Below are 18,932 nucleotides of genomic sequence, written 5' to 3' on the forward strand. Positions count from 1 at the left end.
CTCTGCTAATGTCTCCACTGCTAAAAGGACATACTACCATAACAAAATTAACAATTCATCTAACTCTCGCATGCTCTTTAACACATTTTCCTCACTCTTTTGTCCTCCTCCTCCCCCTCCTGCATCAGCTCTAATAGCTGACGAGTTTGCCACTTTTTCATTAATAAAATTAAAAACATCATTGCACAATTTTCCACACCACAATCTGTCAAGCACATCTTACCAGCAAACATACACTCATTCACATCCTTCTCTTCACTCAGAGGCAGAAGTCTCCAAACTCATCCTTTCTAATCACCCTACAACTTGCCCGCTTGATCCTATTCCATCTCATCTCCTTCAAGCCAATACGTCTGCAGTTGTACATTTCTCACACAAAACAACCTCCTTGACTGCAAAAAATCTGGCTTCAGAAGTGGACATTCAAACGAGACTGCCTTGCTCTTAGTTGTTGAGGCCCTAAGATTGGCAAGAGCAGAATCCAAATCTTCAATATTTATCTTGTTTGTTCTGTCCGCTGCTTTTGACACGGTTAACCACCAGATCCTCCTGTCAACCCTACTGGCAAAGGGCATCTCAGGAACCGCACTACAGTGGTTTGAGTCTTACCTATCAGATAGGTCCTTCAAGGTATTTTGGAGAGGTGAGGTGTCCAAGTCGCAACATCTAACTACTGGGGTTCCTCAGGGCTCAGTTCTCTTCTCTGTCTACATGGCATCATTAGGTTCTGTCACTAGAAACATGGCTTTTCATACAGTACCACCGCTAAGCTGATGACACTCACCTCAACCTCTCATTCCATCCTGATGATCTGACGATAGCTGCTCGCATTTCAGCTTGTCTAACAGACATTTCCTGCTGGATGAAGGACCATCACCAGAATGGACAGAACTGCTTGTGGTTTCAGCAAACCCATTGTTTCATCACAGTTTCACCATCCAGCTAGGCACATCAACCATAACACCTTCAAAAACCGCCAGAAACCTTGGAGTTACGATTGATGATCAGCTGACTTTCTCCACATTTCTAAAACTGTCCGGTCCTGCAGATTTGCTTTATTCATCATCAAGAAGATCATGCCATTTCCTTCTGAACAAGCTGCTCAACTTGTTTAAGCTCTTGTTCTGTCCAGGCTGGACTATTGCAATGCTCTCTTGACAGGTCTTCCAGCCAGTTCTATCAAACCTTTACAATTAATCCATAATGTGGCAGCAATATAAATTTTTAATGATCCAATAAGAATACACATCAAACCTCTGTATATCACTTGCATTGGCTACCAACAGCTACTAGCATAGAATTCAAGGCATTGTTGTTTGCCTACAAAACCATCTTGCCTGCACCCCTTTACCTAAATTCATTACTTCAGATTTATATGCCTCTAGAAGCTTGTGTTCTGCAAGTGAATGTCACTTGATTGTGCCATCCCAAAGAAGCACAAAGTCACTTTTACAGACTTTTAAATTAAATGTTCCCTCCTGGTGGAATGACCTGCCTAATCTTCAAGAATCGGCTAAAAACACATCTCTTCCATCATTATTTGACCCTCTAACTCTAGCACTCTCTATTCTAAATCTATTCTTAAAAAAAGAATTAAAAAAATTAAAAAAACATTTGTACCTTTTACACTTGCACTCTATTCATTTGGTGCTTGTTTTCTTAATAAATAAAACTAGCTTTCTAATCTTTTTTTATTTATTATATAATTAACTAAAGCAAAAAAGACATCTAACACTAGCTTGCTCTATTCATTTTCTATTCTCTCTGTTTTCTTTTTATTCATTATATTATTTAAAACGCCCTTGCTATATGTACTGTGTTAAGCTAACTGAGACGTCCAGGCTATCATTGCTCTTTTGTTGATTTTGATTGCTTCCATTGTTCTCATTTGTCGCTTTGGATAAAAGTGTCTGCTAAATGACTAAATGTAAATGTAAATGTAAAAAGGAATGGGAATAGAAAGAAAGTTCAAACAATAATGTATTTGTTAAAAAAGTGGGAAGGAAGTTGCCTTTTGCAATGTCAGCCAGTTTCACTGAGTGTGCGTTTGGGAGGACAGATTGCTCCTTGTTGTCCTGATCCACATACAAGTTTTCCTTCCCTTCCTCTCCTTGTTTGGGTAAAGACCTGGGTAGGAACCAAAAAGGAACACCAGCAAGTACTAAGATGGCAGATGACACAAAGAAGCCCAGCCACCAAGCGCCCACCCAGCGTGCATCCTGTGGAGTGATGGTCACACTATCTGCAGGAGAAAGAGAACAAATACATAAATTATACAACATTTAAACTACATTATAGGCCATACCTTGCAAACCACACAACTATCACCACACAATTATATATTAATAAATTATATATTATATATTATATATATATTGCTGCTAATCAGCTTATCCCTAAAGTATATAATATTTCAACCCCGTGATAGTAAGAATTCAGATACTTTAGGTTTTCAGATGCTTACCAACACTAACAAATCCAATATCCACATACAGCTTGGCACACATGGAACCCAGTAGGAATCCAAACATGGGACCCAGCAGCATAATGGTCTGAAGACACGCTAAACATCACGAGAGATTTTCATTAAACATTCCAAAATACAAATTTCAATTTGTTGCTCTGGGGTTGCTAATCCCATGTGTGTGTGTGTGTGTGTGTGTGTGTGTGTGTTTATGTGTTTATGTGTTTATTTTATTTTTTAAATAAGTGTACTTATTACAGAAATTACATACTTTAACAGAATATATAGGAGTGAAAATGGAATGTAATGTTTTCATACAGAATTACAAGTAAACCTTCTAGGGTCTGAGGATGTTTTGGGGACCTGGGGAAGGTTTGACATGCCCTGACATTGGTGCATTTTTCATTTGGTTCTAAAAATACAAATGGCTTGTCACAGTTTGGTTGGTTTGGATTTTCAGTTTGTTTCCTTTTTTCCATTGTCATGGCTATTAATTTGATTTCGTCATTATGTTCAGATGTGTCTTGTTAATTATCCTTGTTTGGTCTGTCTATTTACTGTATATTGGTGTCTGTGCAGTTTAAGTTTTTCAGATCTTGAGTTAACTTTGATGTGTATGTGTCACCAGCCTTCCCTTTCTGAATTTACCTGTGTGGATTTATTAAAGACTGTCAGCCTTCATTTTTGTGCGTGTGTATCGACATCAGAATTTTACATAAAACCTGGCTAAATAAGTGAAAGTGGCATGTTTGTATTTTTTTTTAACCGCAAGTTTTGTTTGTGTTCTCATGGATCTTTTTGCTGCTGTCAACCTGCTTTGCCTGGAGTAGAGGAACCGCTCCCTCAAGAAACACCTGGAGGAAATCCTCGGTCTAGCCCATTTGACCACATTCCGGGATGACTGTTTGAGCATGTTTTTGCATGCCAGACTGAACACCACCACATGTGCGCAGGATCGTCATGATCAGATTGATCAAATAAATCAACCTGGTGCTTGGATGATATGGAAATAACCTAGTTTAACAGTTTGGTCAAACCTCTCTAAATCGATTTATCTAAACACAAACAAAAAAGCATATGAAGTTCTTGTGGTCATATATGTATTGTGCACATACTTGTATTGATACACAATACTTAAGATACTTAATACTTAAAGGGTTAGTTCATCCAAAAATGAAAACTATGTCATTAATGACTCACCCTCATGTCATTCCAAACCCGTAAGACCTCCATTCATTTTTGGAAAACATTTTAAGATATTTTAGATTTAGTCCAAGAGCTTTCTGTCCCTCCATTGAAACTGTATGTACGGTATACTGTCCATGTCCAGAAAGGTAATAAAAACATCTTCAAAGTAGTCCAAGTGACATCAGAGGGTCAGTTAGAATTTGTTGAAGCACCAAAAATACATATTTATAATACATATACAATACATAATATATATATATATATATAATATTTGAGGAAGCGGGGCACAACAATATAATCCTGTTTAGGGGACCCATTCAGCCAGCAGCGGCCCTGTGAGAATTTACTGCAATGATTTTAAATTCAGTTGAGGTATCTGACATATTGTGACGTAACATTGATCTTTTATATGAAGTCTTTAGAGCCATTGACAGGGGTTATAAAGTATATACAAATCATCCAAGCACCCAATTCCTAACTATTTCTAATACAGGCTACATTTTATTACCATTGCTATATATTATCAAACTGGAAAGAAATTAAAGATCCATCTTTGACTGTCAAAAGAAATACAGGTTCCCTGTTAAGGGAACTTCGAACTGCGTCCTCGTCGTGACCCGTGTCTGAAGCATACTTTGAAAAACGCCAACGTGTTGGCCGGCGACAGCCTCTGACGTCACTACCAGCGCGACTATAAATATGTGCCTGTAGGACCCGTCACTTATCTTCTTCGTCTTCATTGACTGTTTTGTTTGAAGCGTGCATCTGAGAAACGACCAAAATGTTAAGAGCAATCTATTATTATTATCATCATGGCTTCCACTAGCAAGGCGTTTAGACAGTGTGTGCATCCGTGTCAGCGTTATCTGACACCCGATGACACACACACTCTTTGCGTCTCTTGTTTGGGCGAAGAGCACGCGCGTGATGTCCTTGAGGGGGCGATCTGCGTGCACTGCGAGCGTTTTTCTGTTAGAAAGCTCCGCTCTCGTTTGTCTCTCTTTTCGAGGAAAGAGGGACAGCCATCTGGATCCCGCGGCTCAGGACCCGCCGTTGCCGAGGCACGGAGGAGAATGAGCTCGTGGGGATCACAGGTGGGTCTCGCTGAGGAGTGTAGAGAGGGACTTTCCCTTTCACACTCTCCGGCGGCGAACGAGAGTGAACTTCGGGAGGAAGTTAACCCATTCTGACACTGAAGTTAGTGCTCTGCTGGGTTCTACCCAGAAAGAGCAGGAGATGTCTGAGAGTGGCAAAGAAGCTGAGGCTGAGCCTTCTCAATCCTCCTGCCCTGCGTATGAGGAGCTGTTAGAGGTTATGGATCGCGCCACGGCAAAATTAGACTTGCCATGGAAGCGTGCCAGAAAAGTAATGTCACGAGGTCGCCTCGATGAGCGTTATTTGTCTGACCATAGCCCTCCAGCCCAGGTGAGCCTTCCATTCTTGCCTGACTTGCATGCAGAAGTCGAAAAGGAATGGAAGAGGCCATTTTCCTCTCGCATCCACCGGTTTCAGCATACGAGCTATGCTAATATTGAGGGCATGCACGAAAACGGCTATGAGAAGATGCCCCCTGTAGAAGAGACGCTGGCTAGCTATCTCTCTGTGGGGGAAACGTCCTCTCTTAAATCTCCCTCTTTGCCATCTAAGCCCCTCCAGGATACATCCCGCTTAAATGGCAGGTCATACGCGGCAGCAGGTCAGGCTGTGGCTTCGTTGCACACGATGGCGGTGCTTCAGGCCTACCAGGCTGACCTGCTGAAGGACCTGGATACAGGCGAGGGCCTTTCACCTGACCAGGTAGCCGAGCTGCGCCGCACCACAGACCTCTCTCTCCGGGCTACCAAGCAGGCCGCCTCCGCCATGGGCAGGTCTATGGCGGCCATGGTGGTAACAGAGAGACATCTGTGGGTGAACCTGGCAGACATCGGGAGGGAAGAAAGGGGGTTTCTTCTCGATGCTCCGGTCTCGCCTTCTGAGCTTTTCGGTACCTCCGTCGAGATGGTGGTTGAAAAGTTCAGGGAGGCAAGGGCGCGCTCAGCTGCTTTTAAATCCTTCATTCCACGAAGGTCCAGGTCCGAGCCCGAACAACAAAGGGGTCCTGGCCCATCTCGATCTGAGGATCGTAGACGGGCGCAGAAGGCTAGTGTCGCGGCTCACGCTCCTCCCCCGCCTAAGGGCAGGGGCAAGAGGAACCGCGGGTCACGGAGAGGTAAGCAGGGTCTGAGGGACGTGATTCAGACGAGGCAGCGTCCTCGCCCGGATCAGAGCGATAGAAAGACTTAGTAGCTCCGGATGTTTTTAACCTCTGTTTTAACTTCTGTTTTTATCCTCCCCTGCCTAATTCCCCTGTAGCCACCAGCTCTCCACCTGATCGAGGTTAGGTGGACAGTCTCTCACATAACAGTCTCCTTTCCTGGACCTATGATGTTTTGGTTGGTTCTATGTTCATAGTAACCGCCTTACTGACGGTCCGGACCAGAAGGGGGCGCCCCGCAAGCGGGACTCCAGTACAGGAGGGTGGGTGAGTACGTAACCCTTGCTTTACCTGTTTATGGATGTTATGTTGCTGGTGGTTATATGTCTACTAACAAACTCTGTGAGTTTCCTTTACAGTGCTCTGGAAAAAAAAAAGCTAGGTGGCCAAGATCACAGGCTTTCGGTAGGCAAGCGCTCTGTGGTTATCCATCCCACACCCCCTCCCGAGGAGCCTGGCTGATCATCAGAATTGGCACAGCACTGCAGGGAATTCCATAGATGTCTGGCCAGGTCACCCTGAGGGGCCGCCTGGCAGCTTGGCTCATCCGGGGAGGTGGTGGTTACGGAGTCCTCTGTATGTACTACCTCAGGTGATGCTCCCCTCGCTTGAGGGTTGGAGCTCACCTCTCCCATGCGATCCAGCGCCTCTGCGATGCTTGGGAACCTTTCTGTACACACGCTAAGCCTGTGTACTTTCTCAAAACCACATGGTGGTCAGTGTGCACGTGAACACTTTGCATACTGTCTGAAATCCACGTAAGTGGTAAGTGTGCACGCAAGACTTTGCGCACTTTCTAAAATCCTGTACGGTAGGGGTTACGCGCTCCGCTTCATTCCCTTTCTTAAGATGATTAACCCTGGGTTCCATGGGCTTCATTCAACCGGTGTGTATTTGTTATACACCTCAAGCATCGCTTCCCTCAATATGAGGGGCTGGGTGGACTCCCACATATTGTGGTTATCAGGTAGTAGGCTTCATCAGGCCTCTCTGATGGTGAGCTCCCACATACTGTGGTTGCCAGGTAGTAGGCCTCACCAGGCCTCCCTGGAGATTTAGCTCCCACATACTGTGCGTTTCCACTAAATAGCATATTGTGGTTTTCAGATAGTAGGCTTCACCAGGTCTCTCTGAAGGCGAGCTCCCACATACTGTGGTTGCCAGGTAGTAGGCCTCACCAGGCCTCCCTGGAGATTTAGCTCCCACATACTGTGCGTTTCCATTAAATAGCATATTGTGGTTTTCAGATAGTAGGCTTCACCAGATGTCTCTGAAGGCGAGCTCCCACATATTGTGGTTGCCAGGTAGTAGGCCTCACCAGGCCTCCCTGGAGATTTAGCTCCCACATACTGCGTTTCCACTAAAAAGCGAGCTCCCATGGTTTGTGGTTGTCAGGTAGTAGGCCTCACCAGGCCTCCCTGGAGTCGAGTTCCATATTACTTTCAGTTTCCACTTGAGGTGGTTATCTGGTAACAGGTAGTAGGCCTCTCTAGGCCTCTCTGTAGGTGAACTCCCCAATATTGTGGTTATCAGGTAGCAGGCTTCACAGGTCTCTCTGAATGTGAGCTCCCACATACTGTGGTTGTCAGGTAACCTTTCAGTACACACGCTAAGCCTGTGTACTTTCTCAAAACCACATGGTGGTCAGTGTGCACGTTAACGCTTTGCACACTGTCTGAAATCCACGTAAAGTGGTAAGTGTGCACGCAAGACTCTGCGCACTTTCTGAAATCCTGTACGGTAAGGGTTACGCGCTCCGCTTCGTTCCCTTTCTTGAGGTGATTAGCCCCGGTGTTCCTTGGGCTTCATCCAACCGGTGTGTACTTATTGTACACCTCAAGCCCCCTCAACATGGGGGGCTGTGTGGGCAATTCTCGCGGTAGTTTAGCAGCGCTCCCCTTTTCTGAAAGGGTCACCTATGAGCATGCTGCTCGGAGCTCGGTGTCCTCCTCTCTTGGGAGGCTGATTCTCGGTTCTTTCAGAGCGCTCCTGTACTACATACTGTTTTGAGACGCACTGTGAGAGCAGACATCCTGCTGAGGCAGGGGCTGAGGCTCGGGGAATGGCGCCTTCGCACCAAGGTGTTGAAGCAGAGTTGGAGAGGTTGGCCAGACTTGGGTGAATCGGTTTTGCGGCTCGAGAGAGCATCGCACTATCCCCTCTGGCTTCCTCTGACTCATCCAGCTCCATTGGGGGCTGGACGCCATGGTACAGGCGCGACCGAGGCTTCATCTGTACGTTCCGTCCTCCAATTGCTCTGCGCCTGGGCCATTCCATCTACGAGCTGCTCTATCAGAGTTCCACGAGAGCCCCTCCTTAGAACAGGATTTGTAAATCCATGTTATGGTAAGTTTGCAGGTGAAGTCTTTGCACACTTTCTGAAATCCACACTGTGGTAAGTTCGCACGCTAGTACTCTGCGTTCTTTCTAATATCCTATATGGTAAGGGCTTCGCGCAGCTGCTTCGTGCCCTTTCTTGAGTCGGTTAAAGCCCCGTTCATCTTGGGCACCACTCCACCTAGGTATCCTCTGATACCTATCTAGAGCAGGGCGCCGCTACTAGAGTGCTGTTGGGACAGCTCTTTCGGCAAGTTTTTGCGAAAGCTAGCAGTAGCCCCTGTGTGACAGGCAAAGACTTGGTAGAGGAAAGTGCCAGGCTCTTAGCCGTATCCCTTTAAAGGAATCTTTTGTGATTCTAAGCCTTCAGCTCTACCCCAGGCCAGGGCCCTACAGGTAAGTTGGGTATGTAGCTTAGGCCTTTGGCCGTGAGGGATAATGTCATAGACAGCCGTTGAACCGTCCCAGGGGCGACTCCCGGTGAAGCGGTAGAGTTGGTACTTAGTGTTTGCCATGATTCTGGTCTGCACTCCCCTCAGCATGGCGGCGTGGGTATACTGTTCCCCATAGTGTCCCCTCAGAGGACGCAGTTCGAGGTTCCCTTGACAGGCAACGTCTCAGGTTATGAATGTAACCATGGTTCCCTGAGAGGGAACGAGACACTGCATCCTCTAGCTCCCTGCCATGCTTCGGACGCAAGCTTCACGAAGAAGATAAGTGACGGGTCCTACAGGCGCGTATTTATAGTCGCACTGGTAGTGACGTCAGAGGCTGTCGCCGGCCAACACGTTGGCGTTTTTCAAAGTATGCTTCAGATATGGGTCACGACGAGGTGTTCCCCATAGTGTCCCCTCAGAGGATGCAGTGTCTCGTTCCCTCTCAGGGAACCATGGTTACATTCGTAACCTGAGACGTTCACTTCCCTCCCAGCCAAGTAGATTTCACACACTTTCACCGGTCATTCATGAAGGTCTGATTGGTTAAAGCGTTATTTATATTTATAAAGAGATATGCATATGTGCATTCACAGAAAATAACAAAATACCAAAATAAAAGAGATAAAGTGGGCCTAGTAAAACAATGTACAATAACCAGTTCCTTTTCAGGAACGAGACGCTGCGTCGAACGCTTTGGGGAACGTCCCTGACGAGACCGACTCTGAAAATCGTATGCAATCTGTCCAACGGAAGGGCGTGACATCACGACCAAGAAGCTATAAAAGCACGTGCCGTGCAGCTGGCTTCAGCTTCGCGTCTGTCAGCATGCGCTCTGTGTGTGCATGTCAAAAGTCTGTCCTGTTGGTCCTATTTATTGTTGTCTGTCTCTTAAGCATTAAAAAGATCGCTAGAAAAGCTCAATATGCCTAAAGTTAAGGCTAAGACCAAACATGTTAAGGGCGATTCCAAGCCACGTTACAGATTGTGTGTTCCTCCCTGCCCTCGCTACATTACGAGTGGGGATACACACAATTTGTGCGTGGCTTGCCTGGGATCGAAGCATGCTGAGTCAGCTCTCGAGGGAGCTGACTGTCCGCATTGTGATCGATTGCCAATTCGTACGCTTCGATCCCGGAGGGCTCACTTCGAGGAGGGAGCCTTCACCAGCGTTCCCCGCGGTGCTGGCCCCGCTTCTGCCGAGGCAGAACGGCTGCTGCACTCGTGGGGTTCGCAGGTGGATCTGTCAGAGGGAATGGAGACGGGCCAGTCCTTATCTCCTTCCTCATCTGCCAGATCCGGTGCCCAAACCCTGGGTTCGGAAGCACGCACGTCGGTTTCTTCCCCCCAGGGTGAGGGATCAGCTCTTCACCTCTCTTCCTCCGAGGAGGTCGATGTGGAGACTGTTGCTGGGGATTCGCCACCCCTGTCGCCCCAATATGAGGAGCTTTTGGAGGTGTTTACATGCGCAGTTGATAGAATAAAAATCGAATGGCCTGCTGAAAAACATTCTGAGCCGCAGAGAAGCAAGTTAGATGAACGCTTTCTGCGGCCGAGGCAACCACCTCCATGTCGGAGCCTACCATTTTCCCGATCTCCACGACGAAATATTGAGATTGTGGAATCATCCATATTCAATCCGCCTCTTCGGCCCCGATTCACTATACTATGGCAACGTGATGGGGCTGGGAGAGCGGGGTTATAGAGCGGTGCCACGGGTCGAACAGACGCTCGCGGGCTATCTGTCGCCCGGGTCGGCATTGTCTCTAAAGGCTCCGACGTTGCCCACCAAGCCTCTTAGAGTTACATCATCGCTGGTGGGCAAAGGTTATGTGGCAGCAGGTCAGGCTGGGGCTTGCCTTCACACTATGGCAGTCCTACAAGCATATCAGGCCGACCTGCTGAGAGATATCGACGAGGGGGTCAAGTCTGAAGATATTGAAGAACTTAGAAAGACCGCTGATCTCTCCCTCCGCGCCACTAAAGAGACCGCTCGCGTGATTGGGCGGTCTATGGCAGCCTTAGTGGCCGCGGAGAGGCATTTATGGCTGACCCTGTCAGAAATCAGAGAAAGAGACAGGGTCTGCCTCCTGGACGCCCCGCTTCAGCCTTCTGGCCTGTTTGGCGACACAGTCAATACTGTCGTCTACAGGTTCCAGGAGGCACGGAAGCAGGCGGCGGCGTTCCAGAATTTCCTCCCTCGTCGCTCTCGTGGTGCATCTGGGCGGGAGATTACCACGCCACATGCCGACTCCTCATATAGGGAAGCGCAAAAACAGAGTGTCGCCGCTCGTGTTCTCCCACGTCGGGACCGTGGGCCTCAGCGACGCTCTGAGTCGGAGACTTCCAAATCCAAGCCCGATTTAAAAACAGTTATCAATGCCCTGACGCCAGTGTCACAGGGATCCAGAGGGTAGCCCCTACAGGGGTAGAGCGCGGTCCCCCTCATTATACGGTTTCCGCCTCACCTCAGTGCCCTCAGGAGGTCGGTCTGCCAACCCTGCCAGAGTTTCAGGGCACAGCGGCCTCCAGCGAGCGCTGTTCAACGGGGTTACACCAACAGTAATCGGCCACTGGCAGGCTCTGGTTATGGAACAAGAAGTGAATACCCTATTAAGGAAGGAGGCCATCGAGGTGGTCGCTATTCTAGACAGGGAATCCGGGTTTTACAGCCGGTATTTCATAGTTCCAAAGAAGGATGGGAGTTGCGTCCGATCTTAGACTTACGTCACGTGAATCGCTCAGCTATGCCACTGAAGTTCAAAATGCTCACTGTCAAGCAGGTTGTAGCTCAAATCAGATCCGAGGACTGGTTTGTCACAATAGATCTCAAAGACGGATACTTCCACATATCCATCCTTCCACAACACAGGAAGTTTCTGAGGTTCGCTTTCAGGGGCAAAGATTATCAATATTGAGTACTTCCCTTCGGCCTTGCACTCTCACCCCGCACGTTCACGAAATGTGTAGATGCGGCTCTGGTATCCCTCCGTATGCAGGGCATTTGCATTCTAAATTATATAGACGATTGGTTGATTCTAGCTCAATCAGAGCAGATGGCGGTTCGACATCGAGATGTCGTTCTCGCACATATGGGGGAGCTGGGTTTGAGACTAAACGCCAAGAAGAGTGTACTTTCTCCAGTTCAGAGAACCAGCTATCTAGGCGTAATGTGGAATTCGACCACGATGCAGGCACGTCTGTCTCCTGCTCGGATCGAGTCGATCCTCACATCAGTCGAGAGAGTCAAAGAAGGCCAGTCACTCACTGTCAAACAATTTCAGAGATTGTAAGGTATACAGTAAGATTGTTATTCATGCCGGCGCTAATGATGTTCGACTTTGCCAGTCGGAGATCACTAAAAATAACATTAAAGAGGTGTGTGAACTTGCAAGCACGATGTCAGACACTGTAGTATGCTCTGGTCCCCTCCCTGCTTACCGTGGTGACGAGATGCATAGCAGATTGTCATCACTCAATGGCTGGATGTCTAAGTGGTGCCCACAGAATAACATAGGTTTCATAGACAATTGGACGAGCTTTTGGGGCAGACCTGACCTGTTGAAAAGAGATGGTCTTCATCCCTCCTGGGGTGGCGCCACTCTTCTCTCTAGAAATATGGCAAACAGTCTTAGTGTTTATACTTGACTAACTGGGGCCCAGGTCAGGAAGCAGACAGACTGGCTAAACCGACCGTCTGCTAGCTGCCTCACGTCACAGAGGTCAGCTTATTCTCAGCACATAGAGACTCTTTCACCTAGATATCACACTATAGAGACTGTGTCTGTTCACCGAACTAATAAAATACAAAAAACGTCCAAACCAAGTTAAGATTAACAATTTAATTGAGGTTCAACAAATAAAAAAAACAGATGCAATATGGATAAACAAATGATAAAGCTTGGCTTATTGAATATCAGATCCCTTTCTACGAAAACACTTTTTGTAAATAATATGATCACTGATCATAATATAGATGTGCTCTGTTTGACAGAAACCTGGCTAAAACCTGATGATTACATTATTTTAAATGAGTCCACCCCCCAAGATTACAGTTATAAACATGAGCCGCGTCTAAAAGGCAAAGGGGGAGGTGTTGCTTCAATTTATAACAACGTTTTCAGGATTTCTCAGAGGGCAGGCTTCAAGTATAACTCGTTTGAAGTAATAGTGCTTCATATAACATTATCCAGAGAAACAAATGTTAATGATAAATCATTATCATTGTTATGTTTGTACTGGCTACTGTATACAGGCCACCAGGGCACCATACAGACTTTATTAAAGAGTTTGGTGATTTTACATCCGAGTTAGTTCTAGCTGCAGATAAAGTTTTAATAGTTGGTGATTTTAATATCCATGTTGATAATGAAAAAGATGCATTGGGATCAGCATTTATAGACGTTCTGAACTCTATTGGGGTTAGACAACACGTTTCAGGACCTACTCATTGTCGAAATCATACTCTAGATTTAATACTGTCACATGGAATTGATGTTGATAGTGTTGGAATTATGCAGTCAAGTGATGATATCTCAGATCATTATTTAGTTTTGTGCAAACTTCATATAGCCAAAATTGTAAATTCTACTTCTTGTTACAAGTATGGAATTACCATCACTTCTACCACAAAAGACTGCTTTTTAAGTTATCTTGCTGATGTATCCAAATTCCTAAGCATATCCAAAACCTCAGAACAACTTGATGATGTAACAGAAACTATGGACTCTCTCTTTTCTAGCACTTTAAATACAGTTGCTCCTTTACGCTTAAGGAAGGTTAAGGAAAACAGTTTGACACCATGGTATAATGAGCATACTCGCACTCTAAAGAGAGCAGCCCGAAAAAATGGAGCGCAGCTGGAAGAAAACAAAACTAGAGGTATTTCGTATTGCTTGGCAGGAAAGTAACCTATCCTACAGAAAAGCATTAAAAACTGCTAGATCCGATTACTTTTCTTCTCTTTTAGAAGAAAACAAACATAACCCCAGGTATTTATTCAATACAGTGGCTAAATTAACGAAAAATAAAGCCTCAACAAGTGTTGACATTTCCCAACACCACAGCAGTAATGACTTTATGAACTACTTTACTTCTAAAATCGATACTATTAGAGATAAAATTGCAACCATTCATCCGTCAGCTACAGTATCGCATCAGTGCACTATAGACCCCCTGAAGAACAGTTCCACTCGTTCTCTACCATAGGAGAGGAAGAATTGTATAAACTTGTTAAATCATCTAAACCAACAACATGTATGTTAGACCCTATACTATCTAAGCTCCTAAAAGAGGTGCTTCCAGAAGTAATAGATCCTCTTCTGACTATTATTGATTCCTCATTGTCATTAGGATATGTCCCCAAAACCTTCAAACTGGCTGTTATTAAGCCTCTCATCAAAAAACCACAACTTGACCCCAAAGAACTAGTTAATTATAGACCAATCTCGAATCTCCCTTTTCTGTCCAAGATACTAGAAAAGGTGGTATCCTCACAATTTTATTCCTTCTTAGAGAAAAATGGTATATGTGAGGATTTCCAGTCAGGATTTAGACCGTATCATAGTACTGAGACTGCTCTCCTTAGAGTTACAAATGACCTGCTCTTATCATCTGATCGTGGGTGTATCTCTCTATTAGTTTTATTGGATCTTAGTGCTGCGTTTGACACAATTGACCACAACATTCTTTTGCATAGACTTGAACACTTTGTTGGCTTTAATGGAAGTGCATTAGCATGGTTTAAATCGTACTTATATGAACGCCATCAGCTCGTAGCAGTGAATGAAGATGTATCATATCGATCACAAGTGCAGTATGGAGTACCTCAAGGATCAGTACTAGGGCCGCTACTCTTCACGCTTTATATTTTACCCTTGGGAGATATCATCACGAAACAAGGTGTTAGCTTTCACTGTTATGCTGATGATACTCAGCTCTATATTTCTTCGCGGCCCGGTGAAACACACCAATTTGAAAAACTAATGGAATGCATAGTTGATAAAAAAAAAAACTGGATGACGAGTAATTTCTTACTGCTAAATTCTGAAAAAAACAGAGGTGTTATTTATAGGACCTAAAAACTCTGCTTGTAATAACCTAGAACACTGTCTAAGACTTGATGATTGCTCTGTCAATTCTTCGTCATCAGGTAGGAACCTAGGTGTGCTATTTTATCGCAATCTTTCCTTAGAAAGCCACGTTTCTAGCATTTGTAAAACTGCATTTTTCCATCTCAAAAATACATCTAAATTACAGCCTATGCTCTCAATGTCAAATGCAGAAATGTTAATCCATGCATTTATGACCTCAAGGTTAGATTATTGTAATGCTTTATATTGGGTGTTTGTTCTGCACGCTTAGTAAACAAACTACAGCTAGTCCAAAATGCAGCAGCAAGAGTTCTTACTAGAACCAGGAAGTATGACCATATTAGCCTGGTCCTGTCAACCCTGCACTGGCTCCCTATCAAACATTGTATAGATTTTAAAATATTGCTTATTACTTATAAAGCCCTGAATGGTTTAGCACCTCAGTATTTGAATGAGCTCCTTTTACATTATAATCCTCTACGTCCGCTACGTTCTCAAAACTCAGGCAATTTGATAATACCTAGAATATCAAAATCAACTGCGGGCGGCAGATCCTTTTCCTATTTGGCGCCTAAACTCTGGAATAACCTACCTAACATTGTTCGGGAGGCAGACACACTCTTGCAATTGAAATCTAGATTAAAGACCCATCTCTTTAACCTGGCTTACACATAACATACTAATATGCTTTTAATATCCAAATCCGTTAAAGGATTTTTAGGCTGCATTAATTAGGTAAACTGGAACCGGGAACACTTCCCATAACACCCTATGTACTTGCTACATCATTAGAAGAATTGCATCTACGCTAATATTTGTCTGTTTCTCTCTTATTCCGAGGTCACCGTAGCCACCAGATCCAGTCTGTATCCAGATCAGAGGGTCACTGCAGTCACCCGGATCCAGTACGTATCCAGACTAGATGGTGGATCAGCACCTAGAAAGGACCTCTACTGCCCTGAAAGACAGCGGAGACCAGGACAACTAGAGCCCCAGATACAGATCCCCTGTAAAGACCTTGTCTCAGAGGACCACCAGGACAAGACCACAGGAAACAGATGATTCTTCTGCACAATTTGACTTTGCTGCAGCCTGGAACTGAACTACTGGTTTTGTCTGGTCAGAGGAGAACTGGCCCCCCAACTGAGCCTGGTTTCTCCCAACGTTTTTTTCTCCATTCTTTCAGCGATGGAGTTTCGGTTCCTTGCCGCTGTCGCCTCTGGCTTGCTTAGTTGGGGTCACTTCATCTACAGCGATATCGTTGACTTGATTGCAAATAAATGCACAGACACTATTTAACTGAACAGCGATGACATCACTGAATTCAATGATGAACTGCCTTTAACTATCATTTTGCATTATTGACACACTGTTTTCCTAATGAATGTTGTTCAGTTGCTTTGACGCAATGTATTTTGTTTAATGCGCTATATAAATAAAGGTGACTTGACTTGACTTGAATCAGGGCCTGGTGCTGGGAGCTTTTTGTTGCAGTGTAACGCTAGCGACAGACGCGTCCCTCACCGGTTGGGGTGCGGTCATGAGTGGCCACCCTGCCCGCGGTCTGTGGAGTGGTCGCCATCTGACATGGCACATCAATTGCCTAGAAATGCTAGCAGTCTATCGAGCATTGAAACATTTCCTCCCAGACCTGAGAGGTCACCATGTGTTGGTGCGCACCGACAACACATCAGTGGTCTCTTAAATCAATCACCAGGGGGGTCTGCGTTCCCGCCCCTTGTACAAGCTGGCACACCAGATCCTTCTGTGGTCCCAGGGCAAACTCCTCTCGCTCAGAGCAGTGTATATTCCTGGGATACTGAATGTGGGAGCAGACATACTGTCGAGGCAGGGGCCGAGGCCCGGTGAATGGAAACTTCACACTGAGGTGGTGAAGCAGATATGGAGAGTGTTTGGCACAGCCCAGGTGGACCTCTTTACGACTCAGGAGACACCGCAATGTCCCCTCTGGTTCTCTGTAGTTCATCCAGCTCCTCTGGGACTGGACGCTATGGTACAGACCTGGCCGAGGCTTCGTCTGTACGCATTTCCCCCTATCGCTCTGCTCCCGGGAGTTCTGACGAGAGTACGTCGGGACGGGGTCTGTCTGTTATTAGAAGCCCCATTCTGGCCGGGCCGAGTTTGGTTCGCAGATCTAGTCTCGCTCCTCGACGGCTCTCCGTGGGAGATACCGATCAGGACAGACCTACTCTCACAGGCGCAAGGCACGATGATTCACCCTCGCCCGGAGCTGTGGAAACTGTGGGTGTGGCCCCTGAGGGGGCACAGCTCATAGAATCTGGTCTCTCAACTGAGGTTGTTGATACCCTCCTCCAGTCCAGAGCTCCCTCTACGAGGAAACTGTATGCCCTGAGGTGGAAACTCTTCACCTCATGGTGCAGAGACCGCCAGCTTGACCCTGTTAACTGCCCAGTTGGTACAGTTCTGGAGATTCTACAAGCTAGGCTCTCTACAGGGTTAACCCACTCCTCTTTAAAGGTGTACGTGGCGGCCTTAGCTGCTTACCATGTCCCTTTCAATGATCAGTCAGTGGGTAGACACCCCCTAGTTACACGTTTCCTCCGCGGTGCGCTGAGGCTGAGACCTCCAGTACGATCCAGTGTTCCCCCCATGGGATTTGGTTGTGGTTTTAGAGGCTCTTTGTAAAGCTCCATTCGAGCCAATACAAGACATCTCAGATAGACATCTGACACTTAAAACTGCCCTGTTACTGGCACTCCCCTCGCTAAAGAGAGTTGGAGATCTTCAGGCCCTTTCGGTGGCCCCTACTTACCTAGACTTTGCCCCTGGTATGGCCAAAGCATTCTTATACCCTCGAGCGGGTTATGTTCCAAAGTACGATAGTCCAGGCTATCAACATCTCCTATGAGTCCTATGGTCTTCCCCTTCCTTTGGGAGCCAAGGCTCACTCCACTCGGGGTATGGCGGCCTCTAAGGCCTTCTCAGCAGGTGTGTCCCTCTTGGACATCTGCAATGCTGCGGGGTGGTCCACGCCCTCTACATTTGTCAGATTTTATGACCTTGATATGCGAGCCACTCCAGGCTCTTCTGTTCTCTCGCCTTAGCTGTGCTCTTCGGATACACACTAGACAGGGATTTGGAAGTCTGGCAGCGTGGGCACATCGTTCCCCAAAGTGCTCGACGCAGCTTGAGTTCCTGAAAAGGAATGTCTCAAGGTTACGAATGTAACCCTGGTTCCTTGAAGGAACGAGACGCTGCGTCGCAGAGCCATACTCCCGGCACCCCTGTCGGCGCTTGCTTCCTTACTCGAAGCTGAAGCCAGCTGCACGGCACGTGCTTTATAGCTTTCAGGTCGCTACGTCACCCCGCCCGTGACGTCACGCCCTTCTGTTGGACAGATTGCACATGATATTCAGAGTCGGTCTCGTCAGGGACGTTCCCCAAAGTGCTCGACGCAGCGTCTCGTTCCTTCAAGGATCCAGGGTTACATTCATAACCTTGAGACGTTTTTATATAGTTTAAATAATAAAAAAAAAAAATCTGTTTTGAGACTACATTTAAAAGTGCATAATAACTTTTAATTCAGGTGCAAAAAGAGTTAATATCTAGTGCATGAGTATAGAGAGATTTGTAAGTACACAGGACACAGTTTGAGCGAGTGGAGAGACGTTTTAAATGTGCGCACTCTCTCTGGACGAGAGCGGAGTGTATCTTAGCGCGTGCTTCTGGTTTTGTGCGAGAGCAAATGAAATCCGCTTGCGAGCGGAGAGCCCTTTGCCTTACCTTTTTTGCCATCCCCTTGCCCTATCCTGACCCTTATCTTTTCTGCGGAACAAGGATATTTATATTGGTGTCTGTGCAGTTTGAGTGCGTCTGGGTTTGAGATAACTTTGATGTGTATGTGTCACCAGCCTTCCCTTTTTTGATTTACCTGTTTGGATTTATTAAAGACTGTCAGAATTAATCTGTTCATCAATAAAGAACGTTACATGGCTAAAGTCTGATTGCACTTTAATCAGCAAAAATGGGCTAAAGTAATATGTGAGCAGCATATATGTAAAAGTTTTATTTTGAGGAAAATAACAGTTATACATGCTTAAGGTCAGAAGTCATATTCAAAACATTTAAAATATTACTGAACATTTTAGTTACTATGTTACTACATTTTAGTCACTATGTGC

At 45.9% G+C, this 18,932-nt stretch overlaps 1 protein-coding gene across 1 annotated transcript in view; it reads right to left on the reverse strand.

Annotated features, from left to right (window-relative positions):
* slco1e1 (solute carrier organic anion transporter family, member 1E1) overlaps nt 1-18,932 on the reverse strand; it is a 34,671-nt gene that overhangs the window by 4,774 nt on the left and 10,965 nt on the right. Inside the window, exons 8-9 of the mRNA XM_059511466.1 lie at nt 2,465-2,563; nt 2,012-2,242 (exon numbers count right to left, since the gene is read on the reverse strand). Coding sequence (XP_059367449.1) covers nt 2,012-2,242; nt 2,465-2,563 — 330 coding nt within the window. The remainder of the gene's footprint in view (nt 1-2,011; nt 2,243-2,464; nt 2,564-18,932) is intronic.

The sequence above is a fragment of the Carassius carassius genome, chromosome 26 (assembly GCF_963082965.1).
Source record: "Carassius carassius chromosome 26, fCarCar2.1, whole genome shotgun sequence".
Taxonomy (NCBI): Eukaryota; Metazoa; Chordata; class Actinopteri; order Cypriniformes; family Cyprinidae; genus Carassius; species Carassius carassius.